Below are 17439 nucleotides of genomic sequence, written 5' to 3'. Positions count from 1 at the left end.
CATACAATATGCTCAGGTAACCAGAGAACAACAGGGACAGAAGGTTATTCCCTTGGTTCAACCATCAGATAAAGTTTAGCTTATTAATCACTGATATGCTCAAAAATGGTATTTCTTGAATTTAAAAAAATAAACAGGAAAAAAGGGGAAATTTTCCAAAGTTACTCAGGTCTCAGTTTGGCACAAAACCTATTGTAATGGTTAATACTGAGTGCCAACTTGATCGGATTGAAGGACACAAAGTATTGATCCTGGATGTGTCTGCAAGGGTGTTGCCAGAGGAGATTCACATTTGAGTCAGTGGGCTGGGAAAGGCAGACCCACCCTTAAGCTGGTAGGCACCACCTAATCAGCTTCCAGCAAATATAAAGCAGGCAGAAAAATGTGAAAAGGTGAGACTGACCCACCCTCCCAGCCCACATCTTTCTCCTGTGCTGGATGCTTCCTGCCCTCAAACGTCGGCCTCCAACTTCTTCAGTTTTGAGACTCGGACTGGCTCTCCTTGCTCCTCAGCCTGCAGATGACCTATTGTGGGACCTCGTATACATATATAATATACATACATATGTGTGTGTATACATTTAGTATACATATATACATGTGTGTATATACATATAGTATACATACATATGCGTGTGTATATACATATAGTATGCATAGATACATGTGTACATATAGTATACATATGTGTATATATAGTATACAGATACATGCGTATATATAGTATACACAGAAACGTGTGTATGTGTATAGTATACATATATACATGCGTGTATGTGTATGTATACCTATAGTATACATATATACATATGTGTGTATATACATATAGTATACATATATACATATATATACACACATGTACGTATTTATACATTCCCCTATTGTGGGACCTTGTGATCATGTAAGTTAAACTCCTATATATATAATATATATACATGTTTATTATATACGCATGTTTATATATATAATATATATAACAAACTCCCCTTGAGAGAGAGAGATATATATATCCCCTATTAGTTCTGTCCCTCTGAAGAACCCTAATACACCTATGGATTCAGTGTGGCCCCTGCAAAGAGCTCCTTGATGGCAACACACCATGTACACGCACACACGTTTAAACCGGGCACGCACACACGCTCAGACACACATAAGACATGAGTGGGGGCTTCGGGTAGAACAAAGTGAGAGCACCGTTCCTCACAAGAGCCGTGTTTCTAAACACGCCCTGCTGGTCCTTGGAGAGCGTCCTCTGCTGCTGCCAGCTCCAGGACCCACAATCCACTCCAAAGAGGGAGCTCACGATGCCTTCCTGTGGGCTATCAGAGGTAACAGCACACTGCAAGACAAATTCCCACGGCAGATGACACTGACAACATTCAAATGTGTCTGAAAACCACGTCCCACTGGAGAGGATTTTGAGATCCACAAACCGCATTCTTTTCAGTGTAATTTCCTTACGCTGGGTTACTTCTAAAAAACTCACAAGGAAAAATACATGAAAAGTGAAAACCCACTCACCTGCACTCTTACTGTGCTTCAGTCAGTCCAGGATTCACACTTGAGGAGCAGTTCACTTAAGAATTAAAGAAAGACCAGCTGGAACAAGCATCTGTCCCTACTCCAAAGGTGCATCCACTCAGCAGCTCTGTAACCTCAACTCTCCTTGGCAAAGGTGAGCAACGAGGTCCTCCTTCCTCTGCCCTAGCTCAAGTGTCCTCCTGGAAAGTCCACTGGCGCCATCTCAGGCCTCTTGGCCCAGGGCTGCTCTCATTGGTCCCCAGAAGAAAGATCTCTCCAACTGGCAGGGCCGGGCTAGGAGGTGGGCTCACAGCATGGACTGGGCCTGCCCGAGCCCTAGGTCTCCAGGCAGGCTCATGCAGGCCAGCGCCATCCAACTGAGTCACAGACAAAACTGCATTTCCTAACAGCGATGTCTGTCAAGTTGCCATTTCCACCCCTCAGAATGGTGCCAGTGCCACGCTCTCAGTGGGCTCTACACATGGACAGATTTTTTTAAAGGATGTCATGTACTTGTAACCTACCCGCTTCCTAATAGCCCAGGAATACTTGTCTTCAAGGGTTATGGGGAGAACCGAGTTGCAAATGGAAAGTACTTTATACATTAACTGGAACATAACAAGCAGCCAGAAAAAAATTCTGCCCAAGTCGACTTATTACAATAAAAAATACTGCCTTTTAAATTATTATTAACAACTACCAAAAACAGTAGCAACTTCACTTTCAACAGCATGGCTATTATTTAGAAAAAAAAAAACACACACACACACACACACAAAACAAGTTGGCGAGAACACAGGAAGCAGCAGAACCCTGTGCACTGCTGGTGGGAACGTGATGTGGCACAGCCACTGGAGAAAACCACGTGGCAGTTCCTCAAGACTTAATCACAGAACTAGCATCTGACCCAGCAATTCCATTTCTGGGTATATACAGAAAACAACTGACAAGCAAGGACTCAAATACTTACATAACCATGCTCTTAGCAGCATTATTCACAATAGCCAAGAGGTGAAGGTAACCCAAGTTCCCATCAACACATAATGTTGTACATACATACAATGAAATATTCAGCCTTAAAAAGGAAGGTAACTCTGCCATATGCTACAGCATGGAAAACCCTTGAGCACTCTATGCTGAGTGAAATAAGCCAGTCAAAAGACAAAATGATTGCACTTACATGAGGCACCAACGGTAATCAAATTCAGAGACAGAAAGCAGAATGGTAGAGGGCAGGGTCTGGGGAGGGGAAAGGGGACTGTTTAATGGGAAGAGAATTCAGTTTGAGAAGAAAACAGTTCTGGAGATAAACAGTGGTGATGGTTATAAAAATGTGAATGTACTTAGTGCCACTGAACAGTACATTTAAAAATGGCAAACTGCTTTATATATATGTGTATGTATACATACAATAGAAAAAGAATAGGCATGTGTTCCTAGAAATTCTACCAGAGAGGTTTACTTGTTTTCTCAGGTCACTGAAAAAATATTTTTACATCAAAATTGTCATATTCCCATTTGTAAATCTTTTTTTCTTGCTACCTTAGAAAAACAATAGCAGCCATTAACATTCCCTTAGCTCCTACTCTGCCAGACTCCATACATAGTACAAACCTTAACAATTCAACCCCACAAGACCGCACAAGGGAGAACGATCATCCTCATTTTCCATCTGAAACACCTGTGGCTCTGAGGCTCAGTCACCCAAGCCCTAGAGCAGAGCTATAAATTTACATCACGTTCTTTCCACACCTCCCTGTGTATCAGCTATTCTCTCTAAGTCACTCTTTCCCCAGCAGAATCAGAGGAACGGTAGTATACAACGGTGTTTTTCCACCACAGGGCAGGATGCAAGTTACATACATGATGCCCCCTTGACAAATCCCACCCCCCACCTCTGCCCACCCACCCACATGCTTCCACAACAGGCACAACAGCCCAGCAGCCACAGTCACGTGCCAAGGATCACTATTCTTTCATAAGAACACAAGCCTCAAAATCGGAAAGCCGGTGAAACAATGTGAACAGCTACAAAACATAAGGAAGCAATGCATTTGTAAAATACTATCACTAGCACGAAGAAAATGACAGAAATTACCTCACTGCACGCCACTGCCAAAAGCACCCATAGCCACAAAAATTAAATCCAGCCTGCGGATCACCAACTCCAAGTCCTGACACTAGCCCCCCCCCCCCCCCCCCAAAAAAAGAGGATCAATTCTATCACCGTAAAACTGCAATGATTAAAGATCTGAGATGTTTCTCTTCACATCTGAAAAATGCCAGGACGAAAGGAAATGCTGCCTGGTAACTACAGAGCCCTTGATGCCAGGGCCCCAGTGTGGGGCTGAGGTGAAAATCCATTACATCTAACAAAAAACCGTATCCTAAGACCAGGTCATTTGCACAGGTCCAGCTGGAGAGTAAACGCTATGTCAAGTACATTTACTTCTTTCTGCTCATGGCAAAGAAGAGCCACACACAGGACAGGCTCGGCCACTTACCGCTGGCCTTGACCTCGCGCACGTAGTTGCTGGGGAACCAGCCGGTCCGGCCGTTGAGTGTGCCCTCCCACCAGCCTCCCTCTTCCACGCGGGTGACATGGATGACGTCTCCTTTTGAGAAGGAAAGCTCGTCCTCATTGGTCTGCTGGAAGTTAAACTTTGCTCTTACTACCAGTTGATTGTTGCTATTATCGGTCATGTCCTAAAAGGGGAAGAGTGGGAGAAAAATTATACCAAGAACAGTCTACGTCATTACAAAACAGATCATACTTTACTAGTACAAAGGTAGCGTAACTGCCCAACGGCAAAACAACATTTAGAGAAATTTCAGTTTCCTCCCTTCCAGTGCACCATGACCACCACTAGCACCACTCCAGCCCCCACAGAACACCCTCTTCACAGCATTCAAAGGTCCTGGTCTGCCACTGTGACGCCTACATCATCAGACACATCCATGTACGTGGAGACAGAGTCACACTACACATACTTCTCCACAAGTCGCAAAAGTTAAGACAACATGGTCATTTCTCTGGCAGTACTTACTGGTGCTTACCTAACACTTCATGTTATGCTATATGACTACAGCATTCATTACGGAACCCACTCTCCATTAGTGGATTTTCAGATTATTTATTTCCAGTATATTTCCATATACCATAGACAGTGCTTTCCTTGTGTAGACAGGGCTGCATTAAAAATATTTGTATGTCTACCTTTGAATATACCTGTAAACGAGCCTATATATTAAATTCTGGTCAGAAGACGTATTTATTACAGTTAACTTTTTAATATATTTTTTTAAATTGTCCTCCAAAAGGTTTCTACAAACTACACCAAGCAACATCTCCACCAACAGTATCTAAAAGTTCTTATTTCAAACTTCCACCAACACTCAATATTGCCAAATATTCCCATTTTTTGCCAAACTGACAAGAAGAAATAGTACCTCATATTTTAATTTGCATTTTTCTCAAAAACTGTACATATTTTCAGATTTCTGAAAGGTAGAAAGAGGAAGGTAGAGGGGCTGGGGCCTCTTTGATTTCCATCTGCCCTGGACAGAGCTCCGGAGAGGCTGGAGACGCAGAACTATCAAAGGGCACAGCCTGACAACCCCAGGAGAAGCCTGCTCGTGCTGGCACAGGAGCAAGGAAAGGGCTGCCTGGCAGACCTCAGCCCTGGCCCAAATTCCACTTCCCTACCACTGACAGTAGGCGAGCCCAGCCCACCTGCAACACAGTGTCCCCACGAACTGCACAAAGTGTCCAGAGCTCCAGGGAGCACCAGTGACATCAGCAGAGAGTCCAGGCCTCTATCCCCACCAGGTGGCAGCAGGCGATTCCATCTGCCCACACCGGCTTCTCCCTGCCCTCCACCCAGCCATAGGGAAGGCCTGAGACCACCCACACTTCTTAACATTCAGCCCCCGCTCTACCACTAGCAGGCCCATCATCAGCCCCCCATCCAGCAACACTCACTCCCAGGTACTTGTGGGAAATAACAGAACTTCAAAGACTGGTATCAGTCTCAGAAGCTGAGTCTAAGAGGGCAGAGCTGAAAAGCAGGGTAAGAAATATGGCTCAGAATATCCCAAATTTGGCAAAAGACATAAATATACCAATCCAGGAATCTATGTGAACCCCAAATAGTATAAACTTAAAGAAATTCAAACCAACTCATACCATAATTAAACTTATGAAAACTAAAGACAAAAAACTAATTAATAAAACAGACATCTGCGGATATACAATATCTCAAAAATTTACTTCCCATGCACCCCTTTCTCAAGGAGTTAAAAAGGTGCTTCTCCAAAACAGGGGGATTAACCAACAAAAAAACTGAAGAGAAAGAGGTAGAGGAGAGCTACACAGTCAGGGCGAGTGTCCCAGGTGACAACAGAAGGCGGCTCAGAGGCAGCAGCTGTGCGGCCAGCCTGGCTCACAACCAAGGGAGTTTAAAGTACGGCACAGGCTCCAAGAGTGTTAATCAGGAAGAGAAGACAAAAAAATAACGTATTTGAATGTCAAAGAGACCCTTAGAAATACGCAAAGGACTAGATCTGCAACCTGCAAAAAGTACACAGAAAACTAAAGAAATGAGAATTACCAATTCTCCGAAACAAAACGCTATGGGTAAGAACAGCCATAGCATACAATGTGGCTCTGCTCTGAATAGCATTCACCTCGTCATGTTACCCTGAACACGGATCTCAGTGAAAGCATGGTGGAACTCAGCCACGGGGACGACCGGCCTAGGCATTTATGCAGGAAAGGGGGCCAGGGGAGGAAAACAGCACCAGCCCCTCTTTCTCTGTGGGAATCCACATTGATATCACTTCAAATTAAGAAAAAAAGGGGGGCACTTTATTTAGAGACACACAGGCAAATACCTACAAAGCACCAACAGAGGAGCAAGAGAGCCAAACAGAACCGTCCAGCAAGGTCGCCCCCTCAGCCCCACAGGACTCCAAACTAACAACTACCCACGTCAGAAAGCACTTCTTAAGAACCAGCACTCAGAAGTCACGGCTGCTAGAGGGGACGGACGTCCCCAGTTACTGATACGATTATTACACCTTGTATCAAGACAGCTCGTGTACCCCATAAATACGTATGTACTATGTACCATAAAAATGAACGAAGAAAGAACCAGTGGAAAAAAATTAAAAGTGGCCAAATCTACTGTGTTTTTTCCTAATAGCAGGTTTCAGAGAATTACTTGACTTTAAACTAAGTGCATGTATAAATCACCGAAAAAAACATTTGTAAAAGGTAAAGCATCAAAGAGGTCACAACAGCTCCTCAGTAAGGAGTAGCTGTAATATTCCAAAAATATTTAATACTTATCTATTTAAATGTGTTTACAGATTAAGTATTAATTATAAATATATATTTAATAATTCAAATTTGTAAGTGAAATATTTAATGCATTTTTCATATTTAATCAAGAAGTCTCTCTTCACTGTTTGGCAACAAAAGCGCTAGCGAACAATCACCAGCGCAGACACAAAGCTCTCTGGGCCCTGTGACCAACAAGGGGCAGGGTCAAGTTTGCCACCGCAAGTGAAGCTCCCATCCAGAAACTGTCACGTGCTGCTTGCTCTTGTGTGGTGAAACGTGACCTGAGCTCACTGTGCTATGTAAAGTTCTCTTTTTGCAAACCACCATCTCCACTCACCAGCTGTCTGCTGTGATCGCCACCACACTCTCCTGTGAGTAATCCAACGTCACCTGGGCACGCTGGCCTTGTGGAAAACAGGCTCACAGTGCATGCAGCCTGGTGATGAGCTCCAACGCCACAACACAACTGTGGTGAGCAAAGCAACACAGGCGCAGCAGGCCCCTCCCTAGGTCAGGTGCCCAGGGTCACCCTTGGCCAGCCCTGAGGCTCCAGCCAGCACCACGGCTGAGGTCAGCGCGGGCCTGAATGGAAGCAGAGGGGAGATGAGGTATGATCAAGAGGCAGCGGCGTTCCACCTCACAGTCATGAGTGTGCAAATGCAGGCACGCTCTACACTCAAGGCACGGACATGAGTGTGCAAATGCAGACACGCTCTACACTCAAGGCACGGATGACAGTCATGAGTGTGCCAATGCAGGCACGCTCTACACTCAAGGCAGGGATGAGGGAGGCACCTCTACTGACATTACTTCAGCAAAGCAACACCCCAGAAAGGAAGGGTGGCGTCTAAGAGAGGGGCGAATCCAAGGAAAGGTACGGGGGGCAGGCAGCCGTTTCAGATCCAGGTATCCAGGTGAAACGTCCCAATACAACATACCTCCATCCTTCAGCAATCATTACGCTGAAGGACACGTGGGCTCTGTAATCCTCTTTCTGCCTATTACTCTCCAGACAGATTGCTTAGAACATGCCAACAAGTGCTCCATCAGGGCGCAAGATGCATGGGACAGGCTGGGAAAGGATGTCCTAGAAAAGGCTATATTCCAACTACACACTCTATACTACCAAGTTCAGCCTAAAATCACGGCTCACGGAGTGAGGGCTCTGTTCAGTGTCAATAGTGTTACAGGAAGCTGGAAGAGATGTATTTCATCACTATTTTATCATTGTGGGGTTTCCCCCCCCTTTTTGAAAAAGCTCTCCTGAAACTGTAGCTTGTCACCTGTCTGGACTCAACATGACACTTAAGGGAGTCTAAATCATTCAGTTGAGAAAAACAAGCCAGTTGTAAAAGGGAAAAAAAAAAAAAAAAAAGATATGCCACAGAATCCCATTGCTAAAAAATACAAAAATGGATAAAACTCCTCTTTACCATTAGACATCAGGACAGCAGATACCTTGGGGAACGCGAGCCCCATCGAGGGGTTGGAGGCTGGTCACGCTCTGCCTCCTCATCTGGGAGCTGCTTACACAGGAACGTTCCACGTATAAAATTTCATCACGCAATACACGACGCTGCATGCACACAACACATGAACTGTTTTTCTAGGGATGTTACATGTCAGGAGAAGTAACTGGAGAGAAGTGAAGACAGCTCCCCCACCGCCCTAACCCAAAGGGAACAGAGACCCCATCCAGGCACACGTGACCTGGCTGGGTACGGTCATCTATGCCCACCATGCTCCTTAACGGCCTCTCTCTGATGCCTAGAGCCAAAGCACCACCCATCAGTATCTTGCATCTAATCAGCTGTTTACTTTATTGTATCCCATGTTCTGAAATGATCCTAACAATCCAAAACCAGGACACTCTGGAGTGCTGCTTCACACCAACTCTACCCTCTCCTCCACTCTCTAAGAGCACCTGTAATTTCCTGCACAGAAGGAGAAATGTTTGTCAAAGAACTGAGACAATTTTCACACCAACTTGACTATTTCTGAGTGCCGTGATCCTGTGTAAGTATCTTCTCTAAGCTTCAGTTTCCTCATAATATGTCAACCAATGTAAGATGCCAAAAATTAGACAATGCCTTTATATTCCACCAAATACTGTCAATTAAATTATGGCATACCATCAACTATAAGATACACATACTTCCAGATGTGTTAACATGACTTAAAAAAAGAAGCCTTCGAATTGACAAATATTTAACAATGTGTACAACACATTTGGATATAATTTCTTGCATGTCTTGGAAATACACTCAGTGACCGGTCCAAAGCCAAGGCTACCTGCCAGCATCAGGACTGTGCCAGACGTCCAGGTCCCTGGTTTCCAGAAGCAGAAGAAGCACTTTAAGAAATCAAGTCACCCCTCCCAGAAACGAAGGATGATGGGGACAATCACCTCACAAACGCCATCCCCAAGCTCTGAGAACAGCATTCAGCACTCAGGGCTGTACCCATCAGCAGCCAGCATCTGAAGCCTAAAAAGCACGGCAGAGACACCAGGAACTCCAGCGGTGTCGATCAAAGTTCTTAAGAGTGAAGTATGAACTCATGCCTTATCTCTGAGGAAAACCATACCTCAACCTACAGCTGGCGCCTACCACCGAGGCCCATCACAGAGCCGAACTGGATACAGAGCTCGATGTAGCTCAGCCTCTGGAAGTGGGTAAGAACTCTCCCGAGTGTTCCTTCCTTGGAATGGTGGAGAAGCACCACAGACAAGAGAAAACCTCCACTGCAGTGCAAAGCAGTAAACACAACATCAAACTGTTCAAGCCTGCCTATATCCCGAGGCAGGAAACCTGTCCTGGGGCAGGGGGCTGACGGTTTCACAGATGAAAAACAAGCTTATAAAAACAACCAGCAACTGCAGTGGTGGCTGGAGGACACATTCTTACACTGAAAGGGAGGCAGGTAATGAAGGAGCAACACAAGAGCAAAGGGGCGTAAACAGCACCAGCCCCTCAGAACACAGATCCTCGTCTGGGGCATGGAAGCATCTTACGCAATCTCAAAGCTGAGGTTTAATATGATCTCAAAACTGATGTTCAAGAAACTGCGGCCGGGCGCGGTGGCTCACGCCTGTAATCCCAGCACTTTGGGAGGCCGAGGCGGGCGGATCACAAGGTCAGGAGATCGAGACCATGGTGAAACCCTGTCTCTACTAAAAATAGAAAAAATTAGCCGGGCGCAGTGGCGGGCGCCTGTAGTCCCAGCTACTCGGGAGGCTGAGGCAGGAGAATGGCGTGAACCCGGGAGGCGGAGCTTGCAGTGAGCCGAGATTGCGCCACTGCACTCCAGCCTGGGCGACAGAGCAAGACTCCGTCTCAAAAAAAAAAACAAAAAACAGAAACTGCAAGTTGCCTTTTAGCTTAACTTTCTATCATGGAAATATTCAAATGCACACAAAAGGAGAGAGTGACAGGTAGCCCTCCATGCATCCACCGCCCAGCTTCAAAGGAATGTTTGGCCATTCTTGTTTCAAGGTAAGTTTTTAATTTTTAATCCAAGGAAACTACCTCAAAGTGCTATTGATAAACTACACACAGAAAAACCTAAGGGTAAAGAAACACTCATTCTTACCTAGCATGGCTGAGAGAGGTCTTGGTACATTCCACCAAAGAGCAGGCAGCTCACTAGCACCCAATCAAAACATCAATCAGCCCCAAAAAGACTTCACACAGGTCAGAGAGCGCGAGTCTTGTTGCTAGCATAACGAAATTTCTGCAGCTAATGAAAAATTAATCCTGTACTTATTAGGATCTCAGTAAGATTACCAACACTACATTTAACTTTATTTTACTTAAAATTATACATTTGTAATCCAGTCCTCTACTCAAAAAGAAAAAAAATCAGATGAACGGGTGAGACAGCAAATCACGGCTTTACCCAAGGCGTGCTGCTATCGCTTACGTTTTCCTCAGGTGTTTTACAGGCTAATTTCAAGTGTGTTTAGAGTGGTTTGTTTAGTTCTCCTTAACGTGGAATTCTAATGCTCCCAATGGTAGTCCACAGAATTCCTCCAATGCAAACTCCTGCAAAGCAGGAAACAGCAACAGCCAGGCCTCGTGGGGCCGCTGTGAGGACTGCAGCACTCAGGCCACGCAGCCCACCGCCCACCGCGCCGGGAGCAGTCAGACCCCTCAGGGGTCCTGTAAGAGGAGACACAGCAATGATGGCGAGCTTGAGGTCAAAAAGTTCAGAAACATAAAAATCACATTCCTTGCGTATCTTTCCATTTTTAACACACGCTTCATAAACCACTCTAATTTACTTCCCTCTACAAAACACGACTCTATCTAAATTAATTTTTATTTCTTGAGGACGGCCACCAGCTTACTTAGCAATATTCCCATGTTAAGGCAGAGGAAAATCCATGGACCCTTAGTGACTCTAGAATAGGGTTCTCTCTAGACTCACTTTACATGATCACTATGTTTCCAACAAAGTAATGTACTAAGACGTCGCGAGAAAGCAGTGGTATCCCCAGCAGCCAATCAGTCACTGCACGCCAGCCTGCAGCTCAGAGAAGGGTGCAGGACTACGGAGTAGCAGCCCTGGCTCTGCCCCAACACTCTCCAGGCAGCCCTGCTTTAAGGGCTTGAATTTCTCATTTTCAGCTTCACTATTACATTCCGTGGGTCTTCCTCACAGTCTGTATCCTGAGCATTTATAAAAGAGTATTTTTTCACTCTCCACAACAACTGTTCAATCATCTAAGTTTCTTTCTCTGCATCCCAATCAGCCATTCTAAGGGATTCCCTCCTCTGTAAACTAAATCCTGCCTTAGTAAAGCACACTAAGCCATGCTTTCATGAAGAGAAAAAAAAAAAGTCAGATTCTTTAGTTTTAACCATCTCTTCTTTACAGAGCTGAGTATTTCTACATATATATATTTCTTATTCTCATATTTCTGTACATGTGCATAGCTGATAATGCCATGCAAGTGACAAGGGATGTATTTTAAAGCACGCATCACTCCAGATAGCGAGCCATGAGTCTTACAATACAACCTAAAAACAAACGCGTTTCTCAAAAGCACTCATTAGGCATAATATCTGGATAATCTGGTAATGAGCAAATGTCAAACCCGATTACAGGAGCAGCAGAGGCAAAGTCCAGCTAACTTCGCCCTGTTTAACACCATTAATGGAGGCTTATGTATCTTTCCAGATATATCCATACACACTCATATCCTTCCCAAACATATTTAAGTAACAAAATCTCTCAAACTTACCAAACTCCGATACTGGCCCTGGAACAGTTTTGAAGTCCGAGTGTGCAAAGACTGTGATCCAAGGGAGTCAAAAGACTTTATGCGGTGAGACGAGGGCCGGGCACACACGGAGTCACTCCCCAGCCCGATGTCTGCAAAGGGCATGCACACAGAAAAAGAGAGCTGAGAGCGCCTGATACCACGCACCCACACTACACACTAGACTTTAAAACTAGGGCAGCACAGAGGGACACACCAAAAGACCACAACAAAGCAGTCCATTTATGCAGAAAACAAAGAACAAATTCTTTGCTACATAAATGACTTGCATTCATTCCCCAACTACCTTTCCAGAAATTATCTGGAGATAACTATTAATCAGTTCTTCTCTAGCAAAATTTCCAAAAGTTTGTGAAATGTATTATAACTTAAGATTTTCCCTTCACCTGGAAAAAAAAAAAAAGCCTCTCAAATTCGATTATGGAACAGAGAACAACCAAGTACTGATTCTCCAACGCACCACCACCACGTGCCCACTTTTCCGGGACGATGTGTCATGCAATAAGCAACAGAAGGAAAAGACTCTTATTTAAAAGAGAAAATCCCGCTGTATTTTTCAGCCAGAGAGAACCTTCTGAGGATTATTTCCCCAACACTAAGGCAGCACAGGCTCTACTCACCTCATGAAGTTGTTGACAGAATCAAACTAAACAGACATTAAGAGGCTTAGTTCTATTCTCTGGATCCCCCTTCATAAGACACTCCACACAGGCCAACCAACAAATAATAGCAACTTATTCTTAAAAGTGACTCAATTTAAAAAAGAGAGAGAGAGAACAAGGTTGTGAAAAAGTTTGCTGGGAAAATTGCTGTTCTGAGAGGCACGTGCCAGCCATGTCCTAAATTCCAGGGAGCCTTCCATGAAAGCAACCCTAAATCTCCAGGTCCCAGCTTCCTCGCGAGTGTTTGGATTGGCTTACACAGCATCTGATAAAATTCTGAATTTTAAGTCTAAATTCTGAATTTTAAAATCTAAAAGTCTGAAGGTATTAGCAAAAACCCAGATTCCCCACTGCTCTTAACACATTTAGGATGTGGCCACACCAGGTCTATATCCCCTCAGGTAAAGCTGGCTCAGAGCTGGGCAGGGGCTGTCCTGAGAGGACCCAGCACCCACACCCTTCCGTCCAGCTCCTCCCTTCACGCCACCTGCCTGACCCCACAGACGTGGGCTTGCTATCCTAATGGTCTTAAATTCTTCTCAGGCCCATGCACCCTACACTTCCCAGGACCTGCTGAGGGCAGGTTATGAGTAATCTCTATAGAGCACGTTCTACTTGAGGACACAGGGGTCTCAGGCAACCTGCAGCACAAAACCAGCTAAAAGGGCATTTCCAGCAAATTCTACAGGGCTCCCTGCCATGGGCTGCAGCGCTCTGCTGGCCCCAGCCTTTCAGGAAATTCTCATATGAGGAGGGCATCCTGAAGACATTCTGTACTTCCCCATCACCAAGCTTTCTTCTATCCAATTAAAAGGCCAGTTACAGTCAACTAAATGCCTTGAGAACACATATGGTTTTAAGTGACAGAAGCAGAAAGACAAAGACAAAGACGTCTTCCTCAGAATGTCCACAGTAACTGTGGTTGCAGCAGCCGTCTTACTGTTCGCCAATCAAGGAAAGTTGAAATCTAGAAAGATACAAGGCCGAGCACGGTGGCTCACGCCTGTAATCCCAGCACACTGGGAGGCCAAGGCAGGCGGATCACCTGAGGCTGGGAGTTCCAGACCAGCCTGACCAATATGGAGAAACCCCGTCTCTACTAAAAATACAAAATTAGCCAGGTGTGGTGGTGTGTGCCTGTAATCCCAGGAGGCGGAGGTTGCGGTGAGCCAAGATCATGCCATTCCAGCCTGGGCAACAAGAGCGAAACTCTGTCTCAAAAAGAAAAGAAAAGATACGGGCATTGCCTTCCCACTGACTTCAAAAACAAAAACAAAGGGCAAACAGAAAAGCAAAACATTCCTTCCATCTAGGAGGGGTCATTCCTATAGTTTAAAAGCTTAAAAGTTTATCTGATAACTTCCAAATTTGTCTTTGTAAAGAACAAAGCTAACTATTTTACATCCAACACATAGCCAATGACACCCAAGAACATATACGAAATACATTTGCATAAGGTAGAGGTAAAAACCAATAGCCCGAGAGGCACTGGATTCTGACTTCTCTTATTTACTTGTAAATCCTACCATCTCAAACCTTGAAAGTTGACCATCCCAAGACTGAGTGTGCAAATTAACGCCATCTTCTAAAGCCACTTCTTCCTAATTAGCACCCCCACTTACAACGAAGGCAGAGAAAACATCCACAGTGAAATTCAAAGTTACTATCTTCTGCTCCTGTGAGCAACCTCTAGAAAAGTATTCGATGGGAGCAGAGTCAAATTAAGGATTACTTGTAGATTTTACGTATCTGTGCTATTGCCCCATCTGCCGCAGAGACCTACGTTAATTATAAGGCACATCATTGAGGCCAGGCATGGTGGCACATGCCTGTCATCACAGCACTTTGGGAGGCCAAGGCGGGCAGATAGCTTGAACTCAGGAGTTTAAGACCAGCCTGGGCAACACAGCAAAATCCCATCTCTACAAAATATGCAAAAATTTGCCAGGCACAGAGGCACACACCTGCAAACCCAGCTGCTGAGGAGGCTGAGGTGGGAAGACCACCTGAGCCTAGGAGGCTGAGGCCTCAGTGAGCTGAGATTACACACTGTGTTCCAGCCTGGGCGACAGAGCAAGACCCTGTCTCCATAAAAAGTCATTCAAAACTGAGGCATGGATGAATATGAGTTTGCAGGCAGATCCCCCATGTGGTCAGGACACATGAATATGCCACTTCTGTACATCATCTGTTGCAGTGTTTCTTGTATTAAATTCCAGTGATCTACTGTAAATGTATGTCCTTTTCTGTGTCATCCGTAACTTTCGACAAGTGTATCGTTTGTTCATATTAAAGAATCATTTTTAGACTGTAGAGACAGAGAAGGCATTAAATAATGTGACAAGTTTCATTAGTTATATCCATCTTCATAATCCTGCCATGTAAATTTTTGTTTCCTAGATGCTTTCATCTGAACAGCCCTTTAAACCTCAGAAGTCAAGCTGTGAACACGCAGCCACAGCCACACCTCTGCCTGGGGTCTGCCCCTGCTCCCAGGGATGGGGGCCAGTGCCTCCTGCCAGGGCACCAGCAGCAGCAGCAGCTTCCAGACAACAGTCAGAGCACACATGTGCTGGGAGCAGCACCAAGGACAGTCCCTGCACCACCAATGAAGCCTCCCAGAGACAGGAACTGCAGGCCCAAAGCATTCGTAACCCCAGTCTCTCCTCGGTGGGCAGCAAGGCAGATACACCCCCTCCGAAGGGCCAGACCAAACTGGGAAGTGACCCTGACAAAATAAACTCAAGAGGTTTCTGTTTGAAAAGGACATGTCACTTTCCCCCACTAATCTGATATTTAACATCCGTGAAGGTTAAGTTAAAAAAAAAAAAAAGTTACTCTTATTAAACAAAAAAGCAACTAAAAAGTTCCTTCCTTTTGAGCCACACAGGGATCCAAGAAAGAGCTCCTCGGGGCTCATGGAGCATTTCCTCCGGGGACCTTGGCATCATGGACAACATGCACCTTCCCTCAGAGGACCCTGTCTGAACGACTCCTGTCTTCGCTGTGGCCCAAAACCTCCTCTCCACTTCAGTACTAACAGGGGCTAGGACCACACACACCATGTACCTGGGTGCCATAGCCCTCAGGAGCCCTGGACAGGTGGTGTGGACTTTACAGGCCAATCCACGAGCCACTCCCTTATCATGGTCACAGCTCAAAACTTCTGCTCACTAGATACAAATTTTAATCAGCATACACTCAGTAAAAACTCAGAGAAAGGTGCTTCTAGCTCCAAGACAGCCCATGAGTCTTCCCATTAGAACTAGACACTTTTCTGCTATACCTTCAGGTGAGAAATCTCTCCATCCACAAAAAGGAAAACACCTGATACATCCCAGAACATTTAAAGAAGATTCTGTTCCAACAAGGAAAATAAAACATCACAGCAAAAGGAACAATCAAAATGTAATGCAACAAAAGCTTATTTTTTAAATTCAGTAACGCTCCCCTGGCCTTGGTAAAACCAGAAAACCAAAGGTGTCAGCCCGTATGTCTTCCCGCCCCCTCGAGTTCAATAAAAAAAGAGTCTTACCTGCTGTTACTTTATTTAGAGTCACTAAGGAACTGAGGACCTTGTTAAAATTCTGCCCCTGATACAAATCATTTGCATCAAACGTCTGAAAGGAAAAATTAAACAAGCAAAATTAGTAGAGTCTTACGTTGGGTGCAGGATGAACTATGTTCTCCCAGCAACGTGACGATGCTCAGCCTGAAATCCTAAGGAGACCACACAACCTGCGACAGGGAGACCAGCACGCTCAGTCTCAGTCCTGGGGTAAGAATTCAATCAGAATCCTCTTACTTAGGCGCAGGGTCCCCCCTCGGCATTAGGCCAATTCCCTACCCAGCACCCGCCCCTGCCCCTCTTTACACGCTGGAGTGTGAGCTCATTCACAGGGCCAGTGGCGGCGGGGGGGCGGCAGGAGAGGCAGCAGGCTGCTGGCATTCAGCAATTAAGCAGAGGTGCTTGCTCAATCCTCCTCTCCTTAGATTAACACAGAGGCCCCAGGCAAGGCGTGCTACAGATGTTCTTTCCTAGACACAGAAAAGGGAAAATGACAGCCAATTCCAAAGCTAACAGCAGCAAAAGAAAACGCAGACATCAGAGAGCAGAGTGGATATGAGGGAAAAAGGAGGAAAGACAGAAGCAGCAGATCCCAGACAGGAAAGGGGTAGGGACAAGAGAACACCACCACCCTCAGAGCTCTGAGGCCAGGACCAGGCAAGCCCACAACCGCATCCCCTCCAATCCAGGGCTATCTGGAGCCCTGGGACCATGATGGAGCTGGTCACATTGCCACTGGCAGCCACTTCCCACCACTCATCTTGGAGCTTGGAAAGATAAAGCACACTGGTTTGCCTAGGTAGACGGCAACTAGAGTCTAGAACGCGTGTGCACACACACAGCCATGTTAAAACAAACACAGCTCTCAGATACTGCTCAAAGACTACATATGGCTTCTGGTCACCAAATAACCTCAAGCAAAAATAAATTTAAGAGTCAAATCATCCATAACTGTATTCCAGAAAAATTAAGAAACAATTTCTTTCAGAGGTGCAAATAACAGAAAGATGTATTTAAATAGCAAAACGTGTATCCTGTTGCCCTATATTCTGAGGTTACC

General features: G+C 45.2%; 1 protein-coding gene across 35 annotated transcripts in view; it reads right to left on the bottom strand.

Moving 5' to 3' along the window:
• Positions 1–17439, bottom strand: part of ARHGEF7 (Rho guanine nucleotide exchange factor 7) — a 180340-nt gene that overhangs the window by 82875 nt on the left and 80026 nt on the right. For 26 of the 35 annotated variants that reach the window (XR_002518551.2, XR_002518547.2, XR_002518548.2 and 23 more), the window contains 3 exons: positions 16347–16431; positions 12111–12241; positions 4026–4227 (listed from right to left, as the gene is read on the bottom strand). Coding sequence is in view for 30 of the 35 variants with exons in the window: in XM_021929787.2 (XP_021785479.1) it covers positions 4026–4227; positions 12111–12241; positions 16347–16431 (418 nt within the window). In the remaining 5 variants the exon portion in view is untranslated. The remainder of the gene's footprint in view (positions 1–4025; positions 4228–12110; positions 12242–16346; positions 16432–17439) is intronic. The other 9 variants (XM_031655666.1, XM_021929790.2, XM_031655665.1 and 6 more) reach the window with 3 other exon arrangements.

Source organism: Papio anubis, chromosome 15 (assembly GCF_008728515.1).
Source record: "Papio anubis isolate 15944 chromosome 15, Panubis1.0, whole genome shotgun sequence".
In the NCBI taxonomy this organism is placed as follows: Eukaryota; Metazoa; Chordata; class Mammalia; order Primates; family Cercopithecidae; genus Papio; species Papio anubis.
The sequence above is the reverse complement of the archived record's forward strand: the minus strand, read 5'-3'. Positions and strand labels throughout refer to the sequence as shown.